This window comes from Rhineura floridana, chromosome 11 (assembly GCF_030035675.1).
Source record: "Rhineura floridana isolate rRhiFlo1 chromosome 11, rRhiFlo1.hap2, whole genome shotgun sequence".
NCBI classification, from domain to species: Eukaryota; Metazoa; Chordata; class Lepidosauria; order Squamata; family Rhineuridae; genus Rhineura; species Rhineura floridana.
The window spans coordinates 62129368-62155352 of record NC_084490.1 but is presented as its reverse complement, the minus strand read 5'-3'; the positions used below and the strand labels follow the sequence as shown (position 1 = coordinate 62155352).

General features: G+C 40.7%; 1 protein-coding gene across 2 annotated transcripts in view; it reads right to left on the bottom strand.

The window, feature by feature from the left end:
• The window catches only part of CENPC (centromere protein C), a 49261-nt gene that overhangs the window by 11796 nt on the left and 11480 nt on the right, over window positions 1-25985 (bottom strand). The window contains exons 5-12 of one of the 2 annotated variants that reach the window (XM_061590252.1): window positions 21212-21308; window positions 17436-17562; window positions 16052-16252; window positions 13647-14897; window positions 12364-12402; window positions 9358-9395; window positions 7833-7898; window positions 7033-7137 (exon numbers count right to left, since the gene is read on the bottom strand). In XM_061590252.1, coding sequence (XP_061446236.1) covers window positions 7033-7137; window positions 7833-7898; window positions 9358-9395; window positions 12364-12402; window positions 13647-14897; window positions 16052-16252; window positions 17436-17562; window positions 21212-21308 — 1924 coding nt within the window. The remainder of the gene's footprint in view (window positions 1-7032; window positions 7138-7832; window positions 7899-9357; window positions 9396-12363; window positions 12403-13646; window positions 14898-16051; window positions 16253-17435; window positions 17563-21211; window positions 21309-25985) is intronic. The other variant, XM_061590253.1, reaches the window with a different exon arrangement.

The window sequence follows — 25985 nt, the reverse complement described above, 5'->3', positions numbered from 1 at the left end:
TTTCCTAATTTACAGTCCTGTACAGTAATGCCTCAGTTAACACAGTAGGTGCGTTCCTGGACATTACTTCTGTAACAAAAACTTTGGTACCAGAGGTAGGAATAACATGGAAAGAATAGGGATAGCTTCCTACACCCGCTCATAGATGGTGGGGACAGCTTCAACAGGGGTTTTAAAGGGTGCCTACCCAGCACCCACCCACTCCCCCACAATCATATTGCATCCTTCCCTCCCCAGCACTGGGAAAAAGCAAGAGATCTCTTTAAGGGAAAGCAAACACATAGTCTTGTCAGTTTCACCCTAGCAAAGCAAAGGCTTATCAATTTATTGATAGCAAAGACACAGGCTGGTCAGTTTCACCTTAAAGCAAAGGCACAGGCTTGAAAGTTTATCCATAGCAAAGCAAAACTGGTCGGTTTCACCTTAAAAAAGCCTTGGTTAAAAGGAGCTTCATTCCTGGAGGATTTGTTAACTGAACTATTACTGTACTTTGAAGTCATAGACTGTTTCACCTAAATGTATTAATTTCCCCTTCCAGCTGCATTCTCCAAACAAGCATTTTCTTCCTGAAGTACAAGGCACACAGATTTTCTAATCATTAGCACCTCTCTTTTATGCTCTAGCTTGATTACAATCAATGCAATAATTTGCAATAATTCTGATTAAGTTTGCAATAATTTTGATTAAACACACTATCATCAAAGTAAAAATAATATTGGCAACTGATAATGGAAACAGATGAAATACAAACAATTGCTATTTTAAACAGCCTCTCTGCATAGGAATTACGCAGACATGTTATCAAAACCTAAATTGCTACTTAATATAGTTTCTGATGCCTTTGAAATAAAAATGAGATGTTAATTTCTTTTTACTTTAGAAAACTTGTTTTTTTAAAAAAAAACATGTTTGTGGGTTGAAAATATGTTCATGAGTGCTGGCTTATCTGAAGAGCGAGAGCTTGGTGTCTGACAGTTTCTCTCTCTCTACCAAGGTCAGAAGTTTGAGTCTTTATTCTTTGTAGAGAAAGGAAAGCTGTGTCTTGTGTCGGTGGGGGAAATTTGGGTGTCTAAGCTGACCCAACACCTGCTATGAGACAATCTATCATTGCTTGTACCAAGCAGGCAGGGAAATCTGTGACACACCGCTTCAAGAAAGAAAGGTGCCCTGACTGGGGAGTGTTGCAAAGTAGAAATGGAGACATGGAAGATACACTGTCAATACCATATCAGTGCGTGGCTGCTGAGAAATTAGCAGTGTTCAGCAAAGACAAGGGCCATGCCATCAGTGACTTGAATGTGCTAGCAGCTCCCCATGCCTCCATCTGCAGTATCCTCTAAGTACGGCCATCCAATCCCTTGCACTTCAACTACTGCTCAGGAGTGGAAGCCTTTTAATTGGACCCCGATACTAGCCAGAGAATTCTGGATTCCAAGGATCAAAGTCTTCATTTGAATTTTTTTGAAAACAAAACAGAGGATCCTTATAACGCTTAAATTTGAAGTGTTATAGTCAAATGTCTCGTGAAGTCACAGAAAGTAGGTGAAGTGGGCGCTTACCCAAGCAGAACAAGGGTTTAACAAAAACAAATATATGCCAATATTCATCATTTGCTAATTTATACACATCACCGAATTTAGCTTTTCCTAGCACAGAATCTGGGTACCCCGGTATAGAATTTTGAGTGTTAAAAATACAGTGTATATATAAGCTTTTCTATCCCTTCACTATGATTTCAGAAAGTAACAGTTAACTTTGGCTTAACGTAAGAGCTGAGCTTCAAGTCAGATCCAATGACAATGACCCTCTTCCCATATCTCTTAGAAATGCATACTTGAAGCCAGCAAACTGGACCAGAAAAACACAGGAAATCTACTAATCTATAATTGACAACTGAACAAGCATCAGAAACTGGAGCAGACACTGTCAACAGGATCTGCAGAAGTACCAACGGAGAGAAAAAAAACCTTGGCAGTAAGTGGGCACTGGAACAATTTTGTGGTTGGAGGCGAACAGGTTACACTTGGCAGGACGCTGGAACAGCTACACCAGGAAGAGCTCAGTGAAGAGCATCAGCTGCAGTTATGTACTGCCTTTGGGGATCATAATGTTCCTATTCTTCTCTCAAGCATGATTAAAAATCAGAAACAGGTAGCAAATTACCACTCCAGATCCTTGGCTTCTCAGTTCTCCTTTTCTATGTAAATAAGTATTTGTAAGTCTTAACCACAGGTAAGCATTATATTGGCACCCATGTTAAGCATTATAAAGATAAAGCAGAGTTTTCTCTCAGGCAAGATTGTAAAACCATAAAAGCATAGAATAGTAGAGTTGGAAGGGACCTATAAGGCCATCAAGTCCAACGCCCTTGCTCAATGCAGGAATCCAAATCAAAGCATTTCCGACAGATGGCTGTCCAGCTGCTTCTTGAATGCCTCCAGTGTCGGAGAGCCCACTACCTCTCTAGGTAATTGGTTCCATTGTTGTATGGCTCTAACAGTTAGGAAGTTTTTTCTGATGTCCAGCTGAAATCTGGCCTCCTGCAACCAAGTTGAAGCTGATGAAGAAGGAACCACAGTTATCCTCCCCCTTTAGGATGCACACCTTAACATGGTGAGGGGGTTTGAGAGTGTTGAAGAAGCTGAGAGCAATGCCATCAGGAGTCTAGACCAAGAGGCTAGACTCCTAGCAGGGGCACCCATGGCGGAATGGTCAAAGCTGAGACACCAGACTAAGATGCATCTAAACTCAGAGGAAGGCAATGGTAAACCACCTCTGAATACCTCTTACCACAAAAACCCTATGAACAGAGTATCCAAAATGCAACACGAGATAGTGCTGGAAGATGAGACCCCCAGGTCAGAAGGCACTCATCGAGCTACTGGGGAAGAACAAAGGACAAGTACGAGTAGCGCTATGACTAATGACGCAGCTGGGTCAAAGCCGAAAGGAAGCCCAGAGGCTGATGTGCACAGATGCGAAAGGAGAGTCCGGAGTTGTACGATGCACACAATAAGAACATGGAACATGAGAAGCATGAACCAGGGAAAGTTAGAAATTGTCAAGCAAGAAATGGAGTGTATCAACATTACAATACTTGGTGTGAGTGAATTAAAATGGACGGGAATGAGACATTTTCAATCAAGCAACTACAAAAAATTTTATGCAGGAAATGAGAAATCAAGAAGAATCAGGGTTGCTTTAATAGTGAGAAGTGATGTAGCAAAAGCAATTAGGAGCTACAACGCAAGGTATGAGCGAGTGATATCAATGAGATTAAACGGGAAACCTATTAACATAACCATCATCCAAGTCTACGGTCCAACATCAAACGCAGAAGAAGAAGAATTGGAGAGATTTTACGAAGAACAGGAGGAAATTGATCACACACCAAAACAAGATATGATGATAATCATGGGGGGCTGGAATGCAAAAGTAGGGAACACAGCAGAACTAAGAATTGTGGGGAAATGGGGCTTAGGAGACAGAAATGAAGCAGGAGAAAGACTTAATGAATTCTGTGAAGCCAATGATTTGTTTCTTGCCACCACATTTTTTGAGCAACCAAAAAGACGACTGCACACATGGACATCACCAGATGGTCAATATAGGAATCAAATTGATTATATAATTGGAAACAGAAGATGGAGAAGTTCCATACTTTCTGTAAAAACAAGACCAGGAGCAGACTGCAGTACAAATCATGAACTGATCGTATCGAAAATAAGAGTAAAGCTAAAGAAGAAGAACAAAGCAATCATAATGCCAAAATAAAATTTAAATAACATCCCAGAAGCATATAAAGATCAAATAAGGCACACATTTGAGGCTTTAAACTTAGTTGACAGAGAACCAGAAGAACTATGGACGAGTCAGGGACATTAGCAGGGAAGTATGCAAAAAGACAATATCCCTAGTTAAAAAGAGAGAAAGACCTCAATGGATGACTGAAGAAACTCTTCAAATGGTTAAAGAGAGAAGGAAAGCAAAAGCAAAAGCAAACAGAAAATGGTCAGAACCCTAAATGCAACTATACAACGACTACTATGTAGGGACAAAGAAAACTATTACAATAGTTATTGTACAGAAATAGAAAAGGACAAAAAATGGGAAGAACGAGAGCCCTATTCCAAAAGATTAGAGAAATGAAAGGGAAATCTAAACGAAGTGTAGGGATGTCCTGATGCGTAACCTATACACTGGACAAGAGGCTACAGTAAGGACAGAATATGGAGAAACCAATTGGTTCCCCATCGGAAAGGGTGTGAGACAGGGGTGTATTTTATCACCCTATTTGTTTAATCTATACGCAGAACATATCATACGGAAAGCGGGATTGGACCAAGATGGTGTGAAAATTGGAGGAACAAATATAAAATTTAAGATATGCAGACGATACCATACTCTTAGCAGAAACCAGTAATGATTTGAAATGAATGCTGATGAAAGTTAAAGAGGAAAGCACAAAAGCAGGACTACAGCTGAACGTCAAGAAGACTAAAGTAATGACAACAGAAGATTTATGTAACTTTACAGTTGACAATGAGGACATTGAACTTGTCAAGGATTATCAATACCTCGGCACAGTCATTAACCAAAATGGAGACAATAGTCAAGAAATCAGAAGAAGGCTAGGACTGGGGAGGGCAGCTGTGAGAGAATAATAATAATAATAATAATAATAATAATAATAATAATAATAATAATAATAATAATAATCTTTAATTTGTTAGTCGCCTATCTGGCAATTAGAACTAGAAAAGGTCCTCAAATGCAAAGATGTATCACTGAACACCAAAGTCAGGATCATTCAGACCATGGTATTCCCGATCTCTATGTATGGATGTGAAAGTTGGACAGTGAAAAAGGCGGATAAGAGAAAAATCAACTCATTTGAAATGTGGTGCTGGAGGAGAGCTTTGCGCATACCATGGACTGCAAAAAAGACAAATAATTGGGTGTTAGAACAAATTAAACCAGAACTGTCACTAGAAACTAAAATGATGAAACTGAGGTTATCATACTTTGGACACATCATGAGAAGACATGATTCACTAGAAAAGATAATAATGCTGGGAAAAACAGAAGGGAGTAGAAAAAGAGGAAGGCCAAACAAGAGATGGATTGATTCCATAAAGGAAGCCACAGACCTGAATGTACAAGATGTGAACACGGTAGTTCATGACAGATGCTCTTGGAGGTCACTGATTCATAGGGTCACCTTAAGTCGTAATCGACTTGAAGGCACATAACAACCACAGTTATCCTTAATTAAGGTTAAAGTTGGTGCTTTCTAACATTTAGCTTAACTTGCAGAGCCACATTCTGTATATACTGGCAGTTCTCAAACTATGGTGTTAGCCTTTCTTGGGCGCAGGGGTGGGGTGGGGGATGATGTTCTAGCAAGCGAGAGGATCCTGCAGCAGACTTTTTGTTCCCCAGCTGCAGAATTTTAGCATTGCAGCCAACAATACTACTAAGCTAACCATGAAGCTGCAGGGAAACAGGGAACATACATGAACTTCTGGCTATAGCCATTTCTCCCAGTACTGTCTTCTTCCTTGGCTGAGGATTTTAGAAGGGAGTCAGAGGTGCCGTGGCCAATTCCTCCTTCTAATGCTAGTGTCAGACTAATGCACGCAATGACAGATTTTTGTTTTGTTTTGAAACACACCAGAGGGCTGCACACCTGTGAATTGTGTACCAGGACTCTATGCATTTGCCTGCCCAAGAGCGGTCCCCCAGTGGATTGGGAGAATAAGTTTATCAGAGGCCAGAGTTCAAGGTTTTTGACTAGCACTGTACAGATAATACTAAGAGAATGCTCGAAGTCCACATATTGATGTGGTTTTCAAAGAAAAATATAAGAAGGGTCTGCTGGATCAGACCAATCGCTCATCTAGTCCAGCATCCTGTTCTTACAGTGGCCAACCAGATGCCCATGGGAAGCACACAGGCAAGACTTAAGCAAAACAGCCCTCTCCCCCCCCCTGCAGTTTCCAGCAACTGGTAGTCAGAAGCATAATACTGCCGACAGTGGAGGTAGAACATAGCCATCACGGTTAGTAGCTATCAATAGCCTTGTCCTCCAAGCATTTGTCCAGTCCTCTTTTAAAGCCATCCAAGTTGGTGGCCATCTACCTTTTGTGAGAATTCCATAGTTTAACTATGCACTGTGTAAGTAGTACTTCCTTTTTGCCTGTCCTGAATCTTCCAACATTCAACTTCATTGGATGTCCCTGAGTTCTAGTGTCACAAGAGAGGAAGAAAAACTTTTCCCGATCCACTTTCTCCATGCCATGCATAATTTTATACACCTCTATCATGTCACTTCTTACTTGCCTTTTCTCTAAGCAAAAAGCCCCCAGTGTAACCTTTCCTCATATAGGAATTGCTCCATCCCTTTTTGGTTGCCCTCTTCTGAACCTTTTCCCATTCTACAATATCCTTTCTGAGATGAAGCGACCAGAACTGTACACAGTATTCCGTGTGATCGCATGCCGCATAATGAAAAGAACATCTAATAAGAGGAAAAATATATACCCTCTTCAAGCCTCTCACATGACAAGGGATGCCCTTGCCACCCTCCCAAGTGCCGGAGGGCAAATGTCTGCAGCAAGCAGCCTGTTGTGCTCATGTAGACTCCCACACAATTTAGAGACCTGCATGATAAGTGTTCTGCATTGCATGGGGAGCCTATGTGAGTTCAGCAGGCTTCCTTCTGCAGATGCCTGCTCTCCAATGTGTGGAGGGAAGCAAGGATGAGCATGACGATGCAACAGAGGGGGTGAAGCAAGCACATCCTCCTCCCTCCATAATTCTAATCATGTGAGGGAAACTACTGCTATATACAGCTATAGAAATTGAATAAAAATGAGAAATCCAAGTGATAGTCTAATGCCACATATGGCTATAGTATTGTATTTTACTTTGTTTTGACTTTCCCTTTGAAAACATCCCCACAGGAATGTAGGCTGCACTACATTTGCCATACCCAGATAAAATATATGTATCATGTAGAGAAATTAACACCTGAAGGTCTCGTCTTGTAGTCCACACGTTCTCCTCGCCAATACTCCAATGGCCTAAGCCGCATTCTTTTGGTCCGACGAACATTAGGCGTGTTGGTAGGCAACACTAACAAACAAGATATACACCAAAAGCAGATTTAAGTAAGGCAAGCCCAGAAGCAGAACAAGAAACATGAACAAGAATGAACATAATCTCTGGACCTCTGACTGCTGTAGGCCATTCCTATACAATACACCTTATAATGAAATTCAACAACTGCAACACATCCTCTGTCACTAACAAATTAAAATGTCTTTGAACACAAAATAGTTATTCTTATGGGGGGGAAGACATGACACATTGCTTTATCTCTGTCATTCTTTGTGTGGTCCTCTTTGTACAGTTTGTGGTATATGAACATAGCAAGTAACTTGTTGCCTCTGTACAGGAACATGAAGATTCCTTCTTGTTGGAGATATCCAGCAATGGCAGCCACACATTCTGTGAAGATTCTGGAAACTGTGGCCAGGACCAACGGCAGGACTCCAAATTGAAAACAATAGTCTCCGAAAGTGAAACGGAGAAACCAGCAGCATTTGGGCTAAATGGCTATATGAAAACATGAGGGGAGCCATTGTGGCCGTGCAGTTTGACTAACTGAACTGCCACAACAGCAAACATTTGCACCAGTTCAAAATAAATGCTCATAAATATTGAAATTTATCCCAGTTCTAGGAAAGGTGTTCTTATTCTGCCATATGGTAGAGAGATCACAATTCATTTTATTCCGTTTTCATTCTTTTTGAAAAAAGAAATCTTACCCAGTTTGTGCTTCAGTGTATTTGAAACAGATTCATCTAAATCCTCCTCCAAGTCTTCAGATTCACCTGAATATAAAATACAAATTCATTCATATTTTTATATCTCATCCTTCTCCCCATCAGCAGAGGGTGGCTAACACAAATTAAATAAAACAATTGTACAATAAAGTATCAGAACCTCATCAGTTTTGAGCCATCTACAAGTCTGATAAGAATTCCCTTTAGCCCTTTATCAGGGATAAAAATATTGAAGAGTATCAGGCTCAGAGCATTGCCTTGTGGAGCCTCACTCCAACGTGATGAGGAACCATTGATGAGCACTATTTGACTCATTTTCCAACCAGTTGTGCATCTACCTAAGGTGTGGGGAGCCTTTGACCGGTGGGCAGGATCCCTAATTTCCCCACTGCCTGCAGGCCAAATTTGACAGATGCGCAGAACAGTCCACCTGTCAATCATCTGACATCATAATTATGTTAGGTGATTTGACCTCATCTGAGTTTAAAGAAGGGTGCTGTAAATGCCAATAAGTAGTTATAGCAAGTTCTGTTGGAGACGTGCTTTCAGCACCACTCAACTGTTCCTTTGCAGCACACCCGAAGTTGTCCCATACCTGACATCAGATATATAATATATACCTGACATCATGGACAGGTGGGTATGGTTTCTGGATAATTGCCTGGTGGATCCAATTGGGACCTGCGCTGAGTCCAATTAGGTTCAAGGGCTGGATGTTTCCCACTGCTGATTTACATATTTATCTACAGAAGAGGTAGCCAATATGGTGCTCTCCAGATGTTGTTGGATTACAGTTCTCATCAGTTCCCGCCAGCATGGCCACTAGTCAGGGATGATAACAATTTTTGTACAACATCTAGATAGTATCACCTTGGCTACCCCTGCTGTACTTGATGACCTGGGCCTCACTGACTGACTCATTCATGGGGTATCAAAATGGTTCAAATACTTTCCTATGGTGTAGAGCCTTGATATTTGGCATGCATGTAGTTCAAGACACCCATATTATTGGAAAAATATAAAATACAAGTTGTATAGGTTTCAAGTAGGTACAATATGGGTTGGCATACATGTAGCCCAAGCCTGCTGAAAACACTGGAAATTGAACATTTTTGCACCAAATAATCAAAAGAGAGGATTACATTTACCTCATAATAGAGGCCAGCATAGTGCAGCCAAAGCCACACAGAAAACCAAATGTTAAGCAGTTGAGATTTCATTCACTCTGGGCTCCCACTGGGAGGAAGGGCGGGCTATATATCCAACCAACCAACCAGCCAACCCACTCACTCTTGAGGCTTAAGCCTGGGACCACTTCCAATATCAACTAGGAACATGCATTTACGCTTGCAGGATGCCAGCATCATTTGCTGGTATGAAATACAGATATAAATATCTATATCTAGATCTATCTATTACACAATAGCTATGTCTATTTATAATTATGTACACAGATATACAGGGAAAGAAACAGAGAGTGTACAAAGCCAACATTGATAAAACTTACCTGAACCTGAATCCTCCCTATGATTAGAAACTGGACCACTTTAAAAAAATTAGATGAGGTAAAATTATCACAGAGCAGAAAACTTCTAACAAAATTTTACAACACATTTTATTTGTCACATAAATTAAAAGTGTCATAATAGAAGAAAATGCTTGTAGAATATAGCACTCTTGAAAATATATAATGTCCCTTCTAAAAAGGAAGTACAAAATGAATGTCACAAGAGCTGTATTAGCAGACTTAGTCAGAGCTTGGAAAAGTTACTTTTTTGAACTACAGCTCCCATCAGCCCAATCCAGTGGCCATGCTGGCTGAGGCTGATGGGAGTTATAGTTCAAAAAAGTAACTTTTCCAAGCTCTGCTTAGGATATGTATTTGTTCCTCAAATTAAGTAATGCAGTTTTTAGGAAATGCCTCATGTTCCTACTGCTTGTCAGAGACAAATGGGCTCCTACTGGAAAGGTGGGATATAAATAAATAAATACAGAATGAGCAGAAAGGGTCTCTGGTTTGTGATGTAGCAAATCAGTCCCTTCTTATAAAATGCTGTTCTACACCACAAGATCTATATAAGATATTCCTGCCCAGCCTTTCCTGCAAAACATTAATGGAATGAGATACTGTTAACACCTTCTAAGGCAGTGTCAAGAATGCCTGGAAGGAAATGTCTTGCCTGAAATGGGGCCTCTGAGAAGGCCATGAGTTTGCAGTTCTCACGGCTGAAGCTAATTAATTAGTCTGCAAACAAGAATATCTGCTTATCAGTGGAGACTGGTACATCAAGGCCAAGCGGACTGGGAAGGTTGGTGAGTGTGGGACAGTTAGGCACGAAAGCTCCAGAAGGTTTCATCATCAGAAAGCCCCCTGATTGGCTAATTAATTCTTGGTTGTTGCTGGGCATTTTTTCCATAAGAATAGGATTCAGACCTTAGCCTTTGTCCCTCAATGTTCAGGGTGCTACCCGATGTTGAGGTTCCATATTCCATCTCCTATCCAGGCTATGCATCTCTGGGGAGATGTGGAACCATGAGGTGGTTTGCTGTCTACCTCTATTGCAAGTATAGATAAGGCTAGATGTTTTGTTATTTTTATCTGTGACTGTAACTCTCTGTATTTTACCTAGCCCTCAGGGGTGTGGGTTTTAAGGAAGTATTTTGCTGCTATATTTGTGCACTTATATTTTATTTAATAAAGCTATAGGTTCTAGTTTTGGTGTACAAAGCCCTACACAGCTTGGGACCAGGATACCTGAAAGACCGTCTTACCCCTTATATACCCAGCCGATCACTGTGCTCTGCAGGTGAGGGCCTCCTGCAGATACCATCTTATCAGGAGGTCTGTTCTGCACAACATAGGAAACGGACCTTTAGTGTGGCAGCACCTTCCCTGTAGAATTCCCTCCCCTTAAATATTGGGCAGGAGTCATCACTGCTATCTTTTCGGCGCCTCTTGAAGACTTTATTCTTTCAACAAGCCTTTTATGTTGAGACCTATCCCAGTCTGCGTCTGTGTTGGAATTGCTTTTTAATATGTTTTTTTAAAAAAACATTATGTTTTTTAACCCTTTTTAAAAGATGTTTTAAAAGCTTTTTTTTTTAATGTTTTTAAAGTTGTTTTGTTTTGGTGTATTTTAAGGTCTGTTTTTATGATGTTTTGGTGTGTTTTTAGCACTTCTGTTTGCTGCCCTGGGCTCCTGCTGGGATATAAATCAAATAATAAATAAATAAATCTACTTCTTATTTACCAGTGTGTGTTCATTGCAGGGGAGATTTGGCTCTAAATCCAGCACTTTGGCCAATTCGCCACAGACTACCATATATTTGGGCATTTTGCCAAAAGGCTCCAGGACAAGGAATGTACCTGTGGCTCTTGTCTTTGGAATCCTTGGCAGGTCTTTTTCTGGCACTTTGGATTTCCCCTTGGCCCAGAGTGGGAGACCAGGATTAAGGGGTGGTGGCAGTCTACCTACCTTGAAGGGTTGGTGTTAGTTTACTCAGCCCTGGTAAGGGAGGCACAGGTTGTGCCTTGCCAGGATCAATTGCCCTGGGTTTGGGAACTGAGTCCTGGGACTGAACTGGCGGCAGCGGTTCATGACAGGCAGTACATTCTATTGATAAATTGCTGTTAGAATTAAATATTTAACTTTTCTCTACTTCAAATCTGTTACTGCTTGTCCTAATCTTAGGCAAACAAAAACCAGCAATGGTTAATGCAAAACAGGTGAGATCTCAGTCTAGGATTTTAAAAGAGCTTCAAAGGGATTCAGATCTTGTTAGACATGCACTTTGGCTAACTTGGTGAAGACATAACAAAACATGGCTAAGAGTAGAAGGAATTTAGATGTAAGTGCAAGCCCTGCAACCCACTCTCAATCTCTAAACACTGCTTAAGAGGTCAAGGATGAACTGCAGGACTGAAACTCTTAATTTGAAGCTGGCTACAAAATCCTAGGTTAGAGTAAATCTGGGTTAAGAACTGGCTAATCTGTACCATCCTTCAGAATTTAGGCATAATTTTAAAAAATCTTAATATTTCACATTCAAAGTGTTTGCCGAGCTTTGTAGCTGCTCCTATTGAGATTGGATAGATAACTGTTGATAGTTGATTTGGCCCAGTTCCTGAAGCAATAGCTGAGCTATTGTGTGGAACATGGATCATTCACTCAATTCAGGGTGCTGGACATATTGTACTGATCCACTTCAGTCAGGCTGACTAAGGATAGACTGGGTACCATTTCCACAACAGAAATCACTTCTCCACAGAACAATGTCTGCACATATACATTCTCATCTCATTAATAGTGCCAAAGGAAAACTATACTATCACCCCAGCAAAAACAAGAAGAAAAAAATCCAGCTCTACCGCCAGGTGTATTTACAAAGCAATATTTAAATAGCCTCTCAGAAAGGTGGACATACACACACATAATATTAGTTCCCAAGTTACTGATACTTCTCAAAGAATTTCTAGGTTTAAAAAATAGACAAAAATAGAAGGAAAAAGTACCTGATATTATTCATGTTAACATCTGATGTACAAGAAACTCTAAAAGAAATTAAATAGTTAATAAGCATGCTAAGACTAAGTAACACCTCATAATCAGTATATGAAAATTATCACAGGCACAGGAGACAAACTACCCAGGTGCTGGAGGCCTCTGTCCTAAACATCCATCACTGCAAAGGCTGGGCCATAAGGATTTGAGCGTAAGGGTTTAGACAAACTTTCCCCAACCTTCAGTGTCCAGATGTTGTTGAACTGCAGCTCCCAACATTCCCAGCCAGCATGGCTGATGGTCAGGGAAGATGGACGTTTTAGTTCAACATCTGGAGATTTAGGGACAGTTGATTAACCCAAATCCATTGCCATCTGAGAACGCTATTCACGCATTGTCTAGTCAATAGAAATATTTTATTACTTATTTATTTATATCCCACCCTTAATCCCAGCAGGAGCCCACATATCTGCAACTGCTTGCCCAATCAGTGTCATCTTAGTTTCATGGCTCCCCATCTGAATGCAAAGATATAGTCTACCATAGCAGTGTAGCAGCTAAAATACAGCAGCAACAATTTTTAGAGGGCTACCCATGTTGTTCCATGAATAGCCTTGTAGCACCCTAAAACAGATTTATTGTGGTATAAGCCACTGGTAGCCAATATGGTACCCTCCAGATGTTAACAATTCCCATCATCACTGGTCATGCTGGTTGCAGAGTACTGTGTTGGCTACTCCTGGCAGAAATTTTCATGGATGAGTCCACTTCTTATACCACAATAAATGTCAGTCTTTAGAGTGCTACAAATCCATTGGCTTTCGATTTTAATGAACATCACCTTGCTGACTTTATTTTATTCATTTTAATTTTTCCTGTATGATAAAGCATTAAAAAGGCAAGTGGTGGAGAACTTGCTTCAGCCCAACACGCTGCTCAAAAGTTCAAAATGAAACCAGGGTTTGAGAAGGAAGCAGAGAATATAAAAATGGGAGGGGACTAGGCTGATCACCTTAGGAAGAATAAAAACAGCAGAAAAGTAAGAAGGGTTAAAAACATATTTAGCCTGAGGTTTAGAGGTTTTGAATACATCTGGCAAAAAGTACAAGAGGACTGAGAGCATTCTACTCTTTTCTCAGATATAGAGAGAAGTGGATCATATGCAAGCTCCCCCCCCCCCATTTTTAGAAAAAAACACAACCCATATAATACCAATGCAGCAAGAACGTATTAATTTAATATTTATGCCCCAAAGTCGTATTAATATACAACAAAAAAGGATGCAAGAACTTACTGCGATGAAGGTGTATTGCTGTTTTGTTGTCTCATAGAAGCATTTGACCTTTTTTCTGCCACATACAGTTCACAAAAATCCTCTGGGTAGAAGACACTTCCATTGTCTTCAGAACTTACTAAGTCAGTCTGTCTTACTTTCTGGGGCAATGTCTTCCTTGAATCAGTTATTTCCTCATGAGGACCTTCATCCCTTTCATCACATATGCCTTCAGAGCTCTCCTCTGAAACCAACCGCCTGGCTCTTCTTCTGGTGGCCCTAACAGCAGGTCTTCTAACATTATTCATCTGGGTTTCCAATTGTTTTTTAGATACTGTTGTTTTTGGAGGCTGTTGCCTGCTAACTGGTTTGTTGCGGGATGACTGTTGGGCTGTAGGTACAATGTACTGCTGGTGCTTTGAAAAACCATGCTTTGGAACAGGAACAGAGTCCTCAGAGTGTAGGTGTGTATTTGTAGACACTTGGCAATCTTGTGAGGGTGTGGCTACAGTTGTGTGCTCTTGGCTATCTTCATACATTTTTACAGATGGTTGCATTTTTGAATGTATTTGCTTCACAGTTTTTTTACTGCAAAGTAATTGCTCACCTTCAGACAATGGAACTTTTGAAAAATCATGGTCACATTCTAAAACAGCCACCAGATTTTCTGAGTGCACGTCTGTGCTTGCAGAATGTTGGCAACCTACACCGTACGTTTCCATCAGAAGCTTAACTTTTGAGCACTTCTGCTTCAGAGACTGCTTACTCTGAGACAACCGCTGCATTGAAAAATTACGATCCTTTACCAGTAAAAGTGGAAGATCCTTTGAGTGGTTTCTACTTGCAGATGCTTCACTGCATATTTCCTCACTGCATATTTCTATAGATTGCTTTTTCTTGGAATGCATTTGCTTTCTTGCTTTTTGGATGATATTTATATTCAACTGTGACTGGCCATCTACAACTGTGATTCTTTCATTAGGCCTTGAAGCATTCTGTAATCCATCAACAGTTCTTTCAGCAACATTAGTTAATTTAGGTTTGGTTTGCTTTAGTGGAGCTGACATTACATGTTTCTCTGATGCCCTTTTACTTTTTCTTCTTACATTCTGCTGCTTAGCTGCCTTTTTTCCTTCAAATGACGATATTAAACTAATGTTCTTTGGCTTTTGATTTTTTTTGGATGCTGAAATCCAAGATGTGGAAGGGACTCCAAAAGATTCGTCTATCAAAAACTCACACTCATCTTCTGGCTCCACTCTGGCTGAATTTCTAGGAAGGAAAGACAGGTGTTTGACTGCCTACATATCACCAGCAAAGGGAAAAAAATAAAACAACCCCACCCACCTCCAAATGTTATTCTCAGAGATGCTTCTATTTTGAGAATATACCCAGTTATTTTCCAAATCAGTAAACATTTGTATTAGTCTACGCAAACATTTAAAAATGTCTTCACATGTCTGGTACCATGGCTTCTGATTTAAATTTCTGCTAATATATAAATCCAGTTATTGATATTAAAAACCAGATGATGGATTGATAGCCCCAAATTTAAGCACCTGGTAGCAGCAAGAAAACTAATTCAGTCAGCACCTTTCATTTTTAAAAATTGTGAATGAGTCCTCCCTCCCATTATTAGTCAGAGAAATACAATATATCAAGCAATTTGCAAATGTTTGACACAATCAGATTTCCTAAGTTAAGGAAAGAAAAATACAGGTTCTTTATTTAACCTCGTAGAGCTAAAATTGGGAGCAGGTGTTCAGTTCCTCCACTTGGGCAATGGAGCAAATGCTTTCCTGCTCTGTTCTTTCTTCACTGCTGTAGAGATCACATCTTGCCTAAGAGCAAGGATATCTGTAGTAGGGAAGGTAAGCAGTTGTGTTGCTGTATACTAAGCAACTTGTCGTCTTTATGGTCTCTGAGCAGTCACACATAAGGGAAACCCATACGACAAGTACCTGGAGATGGGTGCAAGAATTAAGAGAACAAGCTGCACATAATGGTCTATGTGGAAAGAGGAAGTCTCTAGTCTGTGCTAGTTCCCATGTGCATGAATGTACAGAGACCACAAAGAGAAATTGCTTGAACTTCCCAGTGGCCAACATCAAGTTCTTTTCCCAAGGTACCCACACAGACCTCTCTTAGATGAAGGGAAGCTACAGAAGGCTTCTGCTCCATATAGGGACTACAGACTACCATGGTGTTGCACTTTGCATGCAGTGAAGTGGTGGGCTTAGTACTGGGACAGATCCAAGAGTCGCATCACTCCTAGCAACTGCCCAAACCTCAATCTAAATACTTGCCAGTTGCTTTAAATGCCACAACAGTAATTCAACAGCTGTGTTTCCAATTGTAAATGCTCTAATACCTTACACAAAACAACTAAACAGTGATCATATACTTTTAGTACCCCACCGTCTCACCGTTGTGTAAAAGTTCTTGTTACAGTTTCTAACAATGCTAAGGACTCAGGTATCTTTTTTTGACAGGAAGATACAGCAAAATTTTGGGGATCTTCAATGGAAAGTTCCTTTGTTTCTTTCCTTGCATGATGTCCCTCAGACTCTCTAGAATCTCCACTGCCCTGGAAATCTTTATCAATTGCCTCTTCATCAAAATGTAACCTACGTGGAGGGAAATAAAGCTTATATTTTGGTTTTCCAAGTTTATATTAACACTCATCATACAATCTTCTCTGTAACAGCATGCCTCAGAGGTTTTCTGGAGGGAGAGATCCTTACACACACATTACATTGTAAGCACCAACTATTGACTACAAACCCCCTTTCAGCCCAGCTGCATTCTTACCTGCCCCATATATAATGCCAGGTGAAGGGTAGGTTGGCTTGGCTGAAATGGGGAGGGCTGGATGCAGGTTTCCCACCACCCCTCTAAATTAATGTCAATTTCTCCTGCCCTTCTTTCTGTGACTTTTATAATTTGGCTGTGGTTTCTTAATTCTGGGTATGTTTGTACTGATTGCATATTGGTTTCATTTAGCTTCTGAGAGCTACCTTGGGGCCTATGTCAGCACCAAAATGTGCAGTATAAATATTTAACTAACTAAAGAAAAATAACTGTAAGTAGCTACTCTTGAGCTAAGGAGGTCCTTGTACAGTAAATAGATAGCAACTGAAAGTGTGGGTTAGAAGTGAATGTGACAGCAGTTATTTACATTTCATTAACTCTAAACCCAGAATTAGTACTGGACACTGGAGTTAAATAATCGGGGGGGGGGGCAACTAAGAATGCAAGCATCATTCTAACAATAGCCACTGAGCTTAACAAACGTACAGGGATGTGCAATATATAAGCCATGGGCTTGGCTCTACAACATTTTCAGTATGTGAATCAGAACGAACAAGGGCTATTAAACATAGGGGTCTACAAATGCATTTGTCAGTGGTGACTGATTTCTTTCTTCTTGCAAGATCTGGCTCCTATTAGAGATGTGAAACCCCAGACAAACCACAACAGAAAAATTGGGTGGGGGGGAGGGAATGGAAAACCTCTTGAACTATTTTCTCTTTTTACTCCCTAAAAATGTTTTCTAATAGCTATGCAAGAATCTACAGGACAGCTTCCTTTAAAAAAAATCATAGTTTTTTGGTACACTTGGACAGCCTCTGAAACTCATTGCATCATGACAGACAAGATCAACTCCCTTCTTTTGGATGTCTAATGAAGCCTACCAATTAAAAATAACCGCACAGTGGAAGTCGACCATTTATTTATTGATCAGTGAGAAGTTATGTGGGAATCAAAATATTGCTGTGCTTTATTTCACTTTCATCAGAATTAACTTACATTTCTCCACATGATTTTTCTTCCTCTTCTACGAGAAGAGCAGGTGATCCTAAGGACATCACATGAACATACTCATCTGCAGAATTCACAGGTCCGTTGCTTGGTGTTTCAACATCTTCTGATATATCTGTTTTGATGGTGGAACAAGCAAAATAAACTGAATAGCAATATATTTACTATTTCTAATGTGAGAACTATCTTCATTCAACACTATCACAACTTATAGACCAGTTTCACTACAGATTTTAAAAGGATGTTTACCGTGCCTCCTTTTTAAAAAAATGAATTTGCATTCTCCTGCTCTCCTCCAAGACAAGAGTGTAACATTAAAGCATATTTAAAAGCAAAAGTTGCAAAGATGATTAATATTTTCTCACTTGAGCAAAACTATACCGCTGATTAATCACCCTTCCCTATTCTTTGGAGGCTCTGTGCCTCAAATGGGCTGGCCCATTCTATTTCTGTCCCCAAGGCTTCCATGAATTTGTATGCCTTGATAGAAGCAACAAGATGATGATGTTGCCAGATGTGTTGCTCGTTTGTCTTTTGAGTAGTGGATGGTACATAATTTCTTTGTGGTAGGGGAGAGGAAGCATGAAGAGAGGGCTTGTAGCAACTCTGAATAGCCAAATAAGTAATGGGAGAGGGGGCAGCTGCATCTAACTAGCCACTACTGGAAACAGGATGCTACCATGGGTGACTATTTAATAATAATAATAATAATAATAATAATTTAATTTGTGGGTCGCCTATCTGGCCAATGGCCACTCTAGGCGACGTACAATTTAACAATACATTACATCATAATAAAATACATCATAAAATACAATATAACAATAAAACAATAAAACAGTTCCTGTACAGAGTAGTAGGCTATTCGTCGTAAAAATTTAACCCTCCCCGTAAGTCCCAAAGGCCTGTCTGAACAGCCAGGTCTTCAAAGCTTGGCGGAATACATTCAGGGAAGGGGCATGTCGAAGGTCATACGGGAGGGAGTTCCAGAGAGTGGGGGCCGCCACTGAAAATGCCCTCTCTCTTGTCCCCACCAACCTAGCTGTTTTAGTTGGCGGGATTGAGAGAAGGTCCTGTGTGGCTGATCTTGTTGGGCGGCATAATTGGTGGCGCTGGAGGCGCTCCATCAGATAAACTGGGCCGAGACCGTATAGGGACTTAAAGGTTAATACCAACACCTTGAATTGGGCCCGGAAAATAACTGGAAGCCAGTGTAGGTCGAACAACACTGGGGTGATGTGTTCCCGGCGGCGACAGTTTGTAAGCAGTTGAGCCGCAGCATTCTGTATAAGTTGTAATTTCCGGACCGTTTTCAAGGGTAACCCCACGTAGAGCGCATTACAGTAATCCAACCGAGAGGTGACCAGGGCATGTACCACCAGTGGGAGCTGATGAGCAGGAAGGTAGGGCTGCAGTCTACGAATGAGGTGCAATTGATACCAAGCTGCCCGGCTCACTGCCGAAATCTGAGCCTCCATGGACAGCTTGGAATCAAGAACAACCCCAAGGCTGCGGACCTGGTCCTTCAGGGGCAATTTCACCCCATCGAACACCAGGTCAACATCTCCCAACCTTCCCTTGTCTCCCACGAGTAGCACCTCAGTCTTATCAGGATTCAACTTTAGAACAAGTAAGGTTAATGTGGGATGGAAGGAGCGGCATCTAACTGGCCACTGGTGGGAACAGGATGCTACCATGGGTGACTATTTAGAACAAGTAAGGTTAATGTGGGATGGAAGGAGCGGCATCTAACTGGCCACTGGTGGGAACAGGATGCTACCATGGGTGACTATTTAGAACAAGTAAGGTTAATGTGGGATGGAAGGAGCGGCATCCAGCTGGCCACTGGTGGGAACAGGATGCTACCATGGGTGACTATTTAGAACAAGTAAGGTTAATGTGGGATGGAAGGAGCGGCATCTAACTGGCCACTGGTGGGAACAGGATGCTACCATGGGTGACTATTTAGAACAAGTAAGGTTAATGTGGGATGGAAGGAGCGGCATCTAACCGGCCACTGGTGGGAACAGACTAACCTACAAAAAAGTTTCTTCTTTTTCTTATTCGATTAATGTCCCACCCTTCCTCCTAGTAGGAGCCCAGAGTGGCAAACAAAAGCATTCAAAACACTTTAAAACATCATAAAACAGACTTTAAAATATATTAAAACAAAACATCTTTAAAAATTCTTTTTAAAGGTTTAAAAACATCTTTTTTAAAAAAAGGTTTAAAAATATCTTTTTTAAAAAAAACAATTCTAACACGGAGACTGGGATAAGGTCTCAACTTAAAAGGCTTGTTGAAAGAGGAAGGTCTTCAGTAGGTGCCAAAAAGATCACAGAGATGGTGCCTGTCTAATATTTAAGAGGAGAGAATTTCTAAGAGTAGATGTCACCACTCTAAAGGTCTGTTTCCTATGTTGTGCAGAACACACCTCCAGATAAGATGGTATCTGCAGAAGGCCCTCGCCTGCAGAGAGCAGTGATCGACTAGGTATATAAGGGATAAGATGGTCTTTCAGGTATCCTGGTCCCAAGCTGTATAGGGCTTTGTACACCAAAACTAGAACCTTCAACATGGCCCAGTAGCAGAAGGGCAGGAAAATACGCCTCAAAGAAACAGAAATTGCCCTTTTGTTCTCTCTTCCAATGACGTTTGGAATATTTTAGTGAATATTTCAATAAAGATTTTCTACCAATAGGTATTGAGGACATCTTACATTTCTAATATATTGTATTTCTGGTCTATTGACTGTAATATACACAAACACACCTCTCTATCTTACATTTCATTTAAAAGAATACAAAGATAAAACATCAAAATAAATCTAAGACCAGAAACAAATAAACCAGCAACAATAAATACCCAAAATGGAAAAGGGATCTCCATATTAGCAATCAAAGGCCTACAGGATAGGCTTACCCTGTTACCTATAAGTAGCACACTGTGTGAGTGCAAGGGAACATATCTGGGGAGAGTGTTGCAGACAGGCACCACCAGAGAAGGAGCCCTGTCCCTTGGAGCCACCTGCCTAACCTCCAAATGTATCAGGGCCTCAAGGGATCACCTCAGACAGATTAGTTTTATATATACAGGAAAACATGGTTTATACCGGAAAAACAGTCCTTCTGATAAAGATACTCAGGCTTTAGGTGAAGCTCCAACAAAGGCTATTCCATAGTTGTGAAGCAACTGTCAGTTCACACGTGGCCACTATGTAAGTCCTATAATCAATAGCTAAAAGACTGAACTTTCAGGATCTCACACTTGTACAGAATAGGTTATTCAGTGTGAATTGGAACTTTAAGCATGCAAATTTGTATGTAAATAGGCTGCTCCATTGGCCTCCCCCAACATCATTTTGAAAAGTAAAATTTCACACCACTTCAATGTGCTCTTTTCCCATTTAGTTTCTTCTTTATTGCCCTCAGAAATCACAGGCTGAAATGTGCTTCTCTTACATTTGTGTAATAAAACTCACCTCTCTTCCCCCCTTTCCTCACTTCTTCCCTCTTTCTCTTTCCTGCCTCAAGCAACAGGAGAGGAAAGCAATACCCACTTGGGGTATCCAAGTGCCCACTGGAGAATGGGGATATAGCAGAGACTGGAACAGTTGTTACTTTCGCATTTTAAGTGATGTGGAAATGTCCTACCTTTTTTTATTTTATTTGCACTTGAGAAAGCAGCAGTAACACCGATAAAAAGTCTGACATTTTTAATATCCTTATCCAAATGAATAACAGTTCAAAAATAATTTTCCCTACCTGAAGTCCTGTCATTTTTCTCTTGTGATGGTAAGGAGATGAAGGTATTAAAGACATTCTTCACATAGTTAATCTTATCTGGCTCTGGCTGTGCTTCCTGACAATCAAAAAGGCAGCAGTAATAGAAAAAGACACTGTTAATAACACAACAGTAAAAACAAGCCTTGTAAACAAAACACTGTTTCTCAGATTTGGGCTGCCTCATATATGATGGTTTTCTTATACAGGATAAAGCAGGAGAAAATGCATATGTTGTCAAGATCCACACTGAGACTACCTTGTTGTGGACAACTCTGGAGTTCATGGCCACTATCATAATCATGGAGCTGTCCCAATTTGTCACCAGTCCAACACATTTGGCAGGCCACACTCTTGATTTACAAAGGTAGATAGAGATCTTATATGTGATCACTATTTACCTCTAGTGAATTGCAACTAGAGAGAGCACCTTCTTAGTGATAGCACCCTATCTGTGGAATTCCCTCCACAGAGAGACTCATCTATAGCCAAGAATTATCTTTTTGGTGTTAGGCAAATGTTATTCTCCATGTTTTTTAATACAGAGTTTAAACATGCTGTTATTGTATTTAAACTGTCTGCTTATTGTGAATTGCCCAGGAAGTTTTGCTGAAAGGTGATATTTAAATCTTTTAAATAGAAACTTCTGTGAAGTACATCATGAGTGAAATTTTCTAAAAGTACATCAGCCAAAGCACACGGTAATTTCCCAATGAACATATTACCAAAACCAACACATACTTCACTTCACAAATAACTGTACACATAATTTTGTCTACATGGAAATAATCTCAATGTAGTAAGTATCATGTGTAAAACAATGATAAGTGATCCTTAGAATAATACTATGTGGCTCCCATCACTCTTTCTTACTTCAGCTAAAATGCTGACTATGAGTTTTGTTCCCTAGATCTTTCCACAGGATTCTGCATAATAAATGGTACAGATATCCAGAACCTAGACTGGAACCAGACAATGTGGCAAATGATTGGCACCCAGCTGACATGGGGAAGGGAGATCCCTTCAAGAAGCCACAACTGTAATCAACTGCTGTCAGTGGTAATCAAGTATCCTTGGGCATTTGCAATAACCTGTGGGCTCCCTAATTTCTGGATAGTACCTTTGAGGAGTAGGATTAGCATTTATCTTATTAGCACACACACCAGCCCTCCATGGCTTAGATCACCAAAGAGCCAGGCATTCAGTATTGTGAGGCTGATTTTGTGGAACTCCCTCCCAGCTAAGATCAGACAGACCCCCCTCCCTGTAGAACTTCAGCTGCTTTTTTTTCAGCAGGCATTTTAAGTAAGCTTTTCTGATTTTATTGTTAATTTTAACTGATTTTATCTATGCTGTATCTCTTGTATAACCACGCTTTACACGGCTTAGAAACAATGGTATGAAGTGGTATGTAAAATGTTGAAATAAAAAGACATAAATAAAATTTAACCTCAGATTCATCAAACCAGATGCTGAAGTGAAGCAAAGACTATTGAAAATATCTATGCATCGCTGCATTATGGATTCTGCTTCAAATAAAGTCAATGGCAAGTATTGTGACTTCTTAGGTGTTGCTTACACAAGAACAATCACTTGGTGCCCTTCTATGTCTGTCTCATACTTGTGTTCTAATCATTTTTCTTGGAATTCAAGGAGCAAGCACACCCATAAAAAGATAATAAATTGAGCCAAGCTGTGTACTCCTTTCTGGCCTTTAATGGCACAGATTTCTAACACCAGTCAAATATACACCTCATGTCTAGCAGGTGACAACTGAAACATTTCAGTTTTTATTACTTCATTTTTAACACCCGCTTTTCTGCCAGTGACATCTTATAGTACAATAAAAATACAATGAATTAGATACTCATTTCCCTTCCATAGCCAGAACTGAATTGTTCATGGAGTGGAATTTTCCTCTTCCCACTACATTCCCCTCAAAATCTGCTCCTGAGGTCTGAAGGACCCTTGGGAATTATCATCATCATCATTTATTACCTGCCCTTCATCCCAAAGTCCCAGGGTGGGTTACAACAATTTTAAAATACAACATTAAAAATAATTTAAAAACAATCTAAAATCCCCCAATAGGGTGGGTCCTAAAAATGTCTCAGGGGTCACCTAAGGCCAGGGTAAAGAGGTGCATCTTCAGCATACACCTAAAACTGTACAGCGAAGTTGCCAGATGCACCTCAATGGGGAGGGAATTCCACAACTTAGGGGCCACTACAAAGAAGACCCTCTCCCAGGCCAACAGCTGCCGAGCTTCTGAGGGTGGCAGAAACACCAAAAGGGCCCTCTCTGCTGATCTCAACACCTGAAAGGGTCTGTAGGCAAGGAGGCTGTCCTTGTTTAGGACTTTAAAACACTAGCATGAGCACCTTATATTGGGCCTGAAAATGAACTGGCAACCAATGCAGCTGTTTTAAAACAGGGGTTTTAGAATTTGGGTGGGAGAATACATGTGCCTGCTGTAGAATGAAAAGGTGGGGAAAACAGTGAAAAAGAATTATATTGTTCACAATGTTTTCCTTTTGTAAAGGAAAGGGGCTTCCTCTCTGCCCAGTGCCCGCCCGTCCAATCTCCTCCCCTCCCCCTGTCCCAGGTCAGTGTCACCTATCCTAAGCATGATTGCAGAGGAGTAAATCCCACTGAACTCAAAAAGACTACAAATGATCAAGCCTGCCCTCCTCACCTCCTCCCTATTCCCTCCCTCCCCCCTTCTGCTCCCCCATCCCCTTCCAATCCCCTCCTTCCCCCTCCCCCTCCCCCATGGTCAGTTTTACCTATCCTAACCATGACCGCACAGAGTAAATGTAATCCCGTTGATCTAAATAAGTATGCAAATGATCAAACCTGCCCTCTCCTCCTCCCTCCCTCCCATCACCTCCATTTTGCCCCTTCCCTCCCACTTCCTTCACCCCTCCCCCTCCCGTTCCAATCCCCTCCTTCCCCCTCCCCTTCTCCTCCTTCTGCTCCCATCTCTCCCTTCTCTCTACCCTCCCCTCCCCCCCCCATGGTCAGTTTTACCTATCGTAGCCATGACTGCGCAGGAGTAAATCCCACTAGTCTCAATAAGCATGCAAATGATCAGACCTGCCTTTCCCCTCCTCTCCCTTTCTTCCTCGCCTCCCTCTCCTTGGTCAGTTTTACCTATCCTAAGCATGATTGCATGGGAGTAAATCCCACTGAACGCAATAAACATGTGAAGGATCAAGCCTGCCCTCCCCCTCCCCCTCCCCCTGCTCCCATACCCCTCCTCACCTGCCCATCCCCTGTGGTCAGTTTCACCTACCCTAAGCATGATTGCAGGGGATAGATAAATCCCACTAAACTCAATAAGCATGCAAATGATCAATCCATTCTCAGCAGACTTGCACAGGATCTCATTTCTTACCTCCTGGATTAAAAAGCAGAGAAATTCCCTAATAGGCAAAAAACCTTGTGGTTTAAGAATATACCTATAGCCAACAGATGTTTTTATCATACTTTAAAAAGCAAGGAAATTGGGCAGCTATAGGTAATACACCAGGGGAGCAGGAGACCTGACCTCCTCTCTGCGATATTGTACTGCCCTACAAATTTGTCAAAATGCAAACACCATTTGGGTTGGTCTTTCACAGTCCAATCCACTTCCTGTGTAGCTTGAAAGAATTGGGTAACATGTGCCTCTGAGCATAGGGTGAGTGGTGGCAACACCTGCAATCAGCCCAAATAGAAACAAGATATGTCCTGTACTGATCTTGTTTTAGCAGGGAGGAAGCAACAATATTAAAACAGTTGATCTAGTTCAGATAGTCACTTTTAATATGTTTGATTTACTTTGCAATTTTAGTAGTTTCCTATAGTAAATCATTCTCGTTTGCTTCTGTTTCTGTGAATATGTGAACCATAGCAACACTTCGCAACACTAAAGAAAAGCTCCAAAGCCAATTGTGGAATAATGGCACTGACTATTCTGCAGAACAGTTTTCAATGGACATGAGGAGTTTGCACCAGATAAAACAGTGGGAGGTGAAATATATTCTAGCAAAATTCTAGCTGTGTTCTATGCTTTTAATTGACCATGCCCACCTTTCCTTAAATGGAGTAGTTTAAGCATAGCAAGCTAAAAACATGCATCTTGAGCAGGCCAAGTTTGTTTTTTCCAACAGCTAGAGTCATTGCTTAAGTAGCAACATATTGTAATCAGTCTGATTTTACATCAAAGTACAGTTTCAGATTCAACTGTTAATGCACCCAAAATAGAAATAGAACATAACCTCCAGTTTGAAACACAAAGGCTGTCTTCACTATCATATGACATCGACCAATAACAATGCTTTGAAATTGGTAAAAATAAATTTGACACAGATTTCTAGGATGAATAATGAGAGAAATATAATTTTCTAGGTTAGATTCTCTGTAGAAACAGTAGTAAAACAGGAAAGAAGCAAAGTAAGAACACCAACAAACATCCAAAAATGTAATTCTCCATCTTTGGAGATGGCGGGTATTGCTATCACTCACCATATGCTCAGAGGCACATGTTACCAAATTCTTCCAAGCTACATAGGAAGTAGATTGGACTGTGAAAGACCAACCCAAATTGTGTCTGCATTTTGACAAATTTGTAGGGCAATACAATATCACAGACAGAAGGTCAGGTTTCATGCTCCCCTGGTGCATTCACTATAGCTGCCCCATTTCCCTGCTTTTTAAAGTTTCATAGAAATATCTGTTGGCTACAGGTACATTCTTAAACTACAAGGTTTTT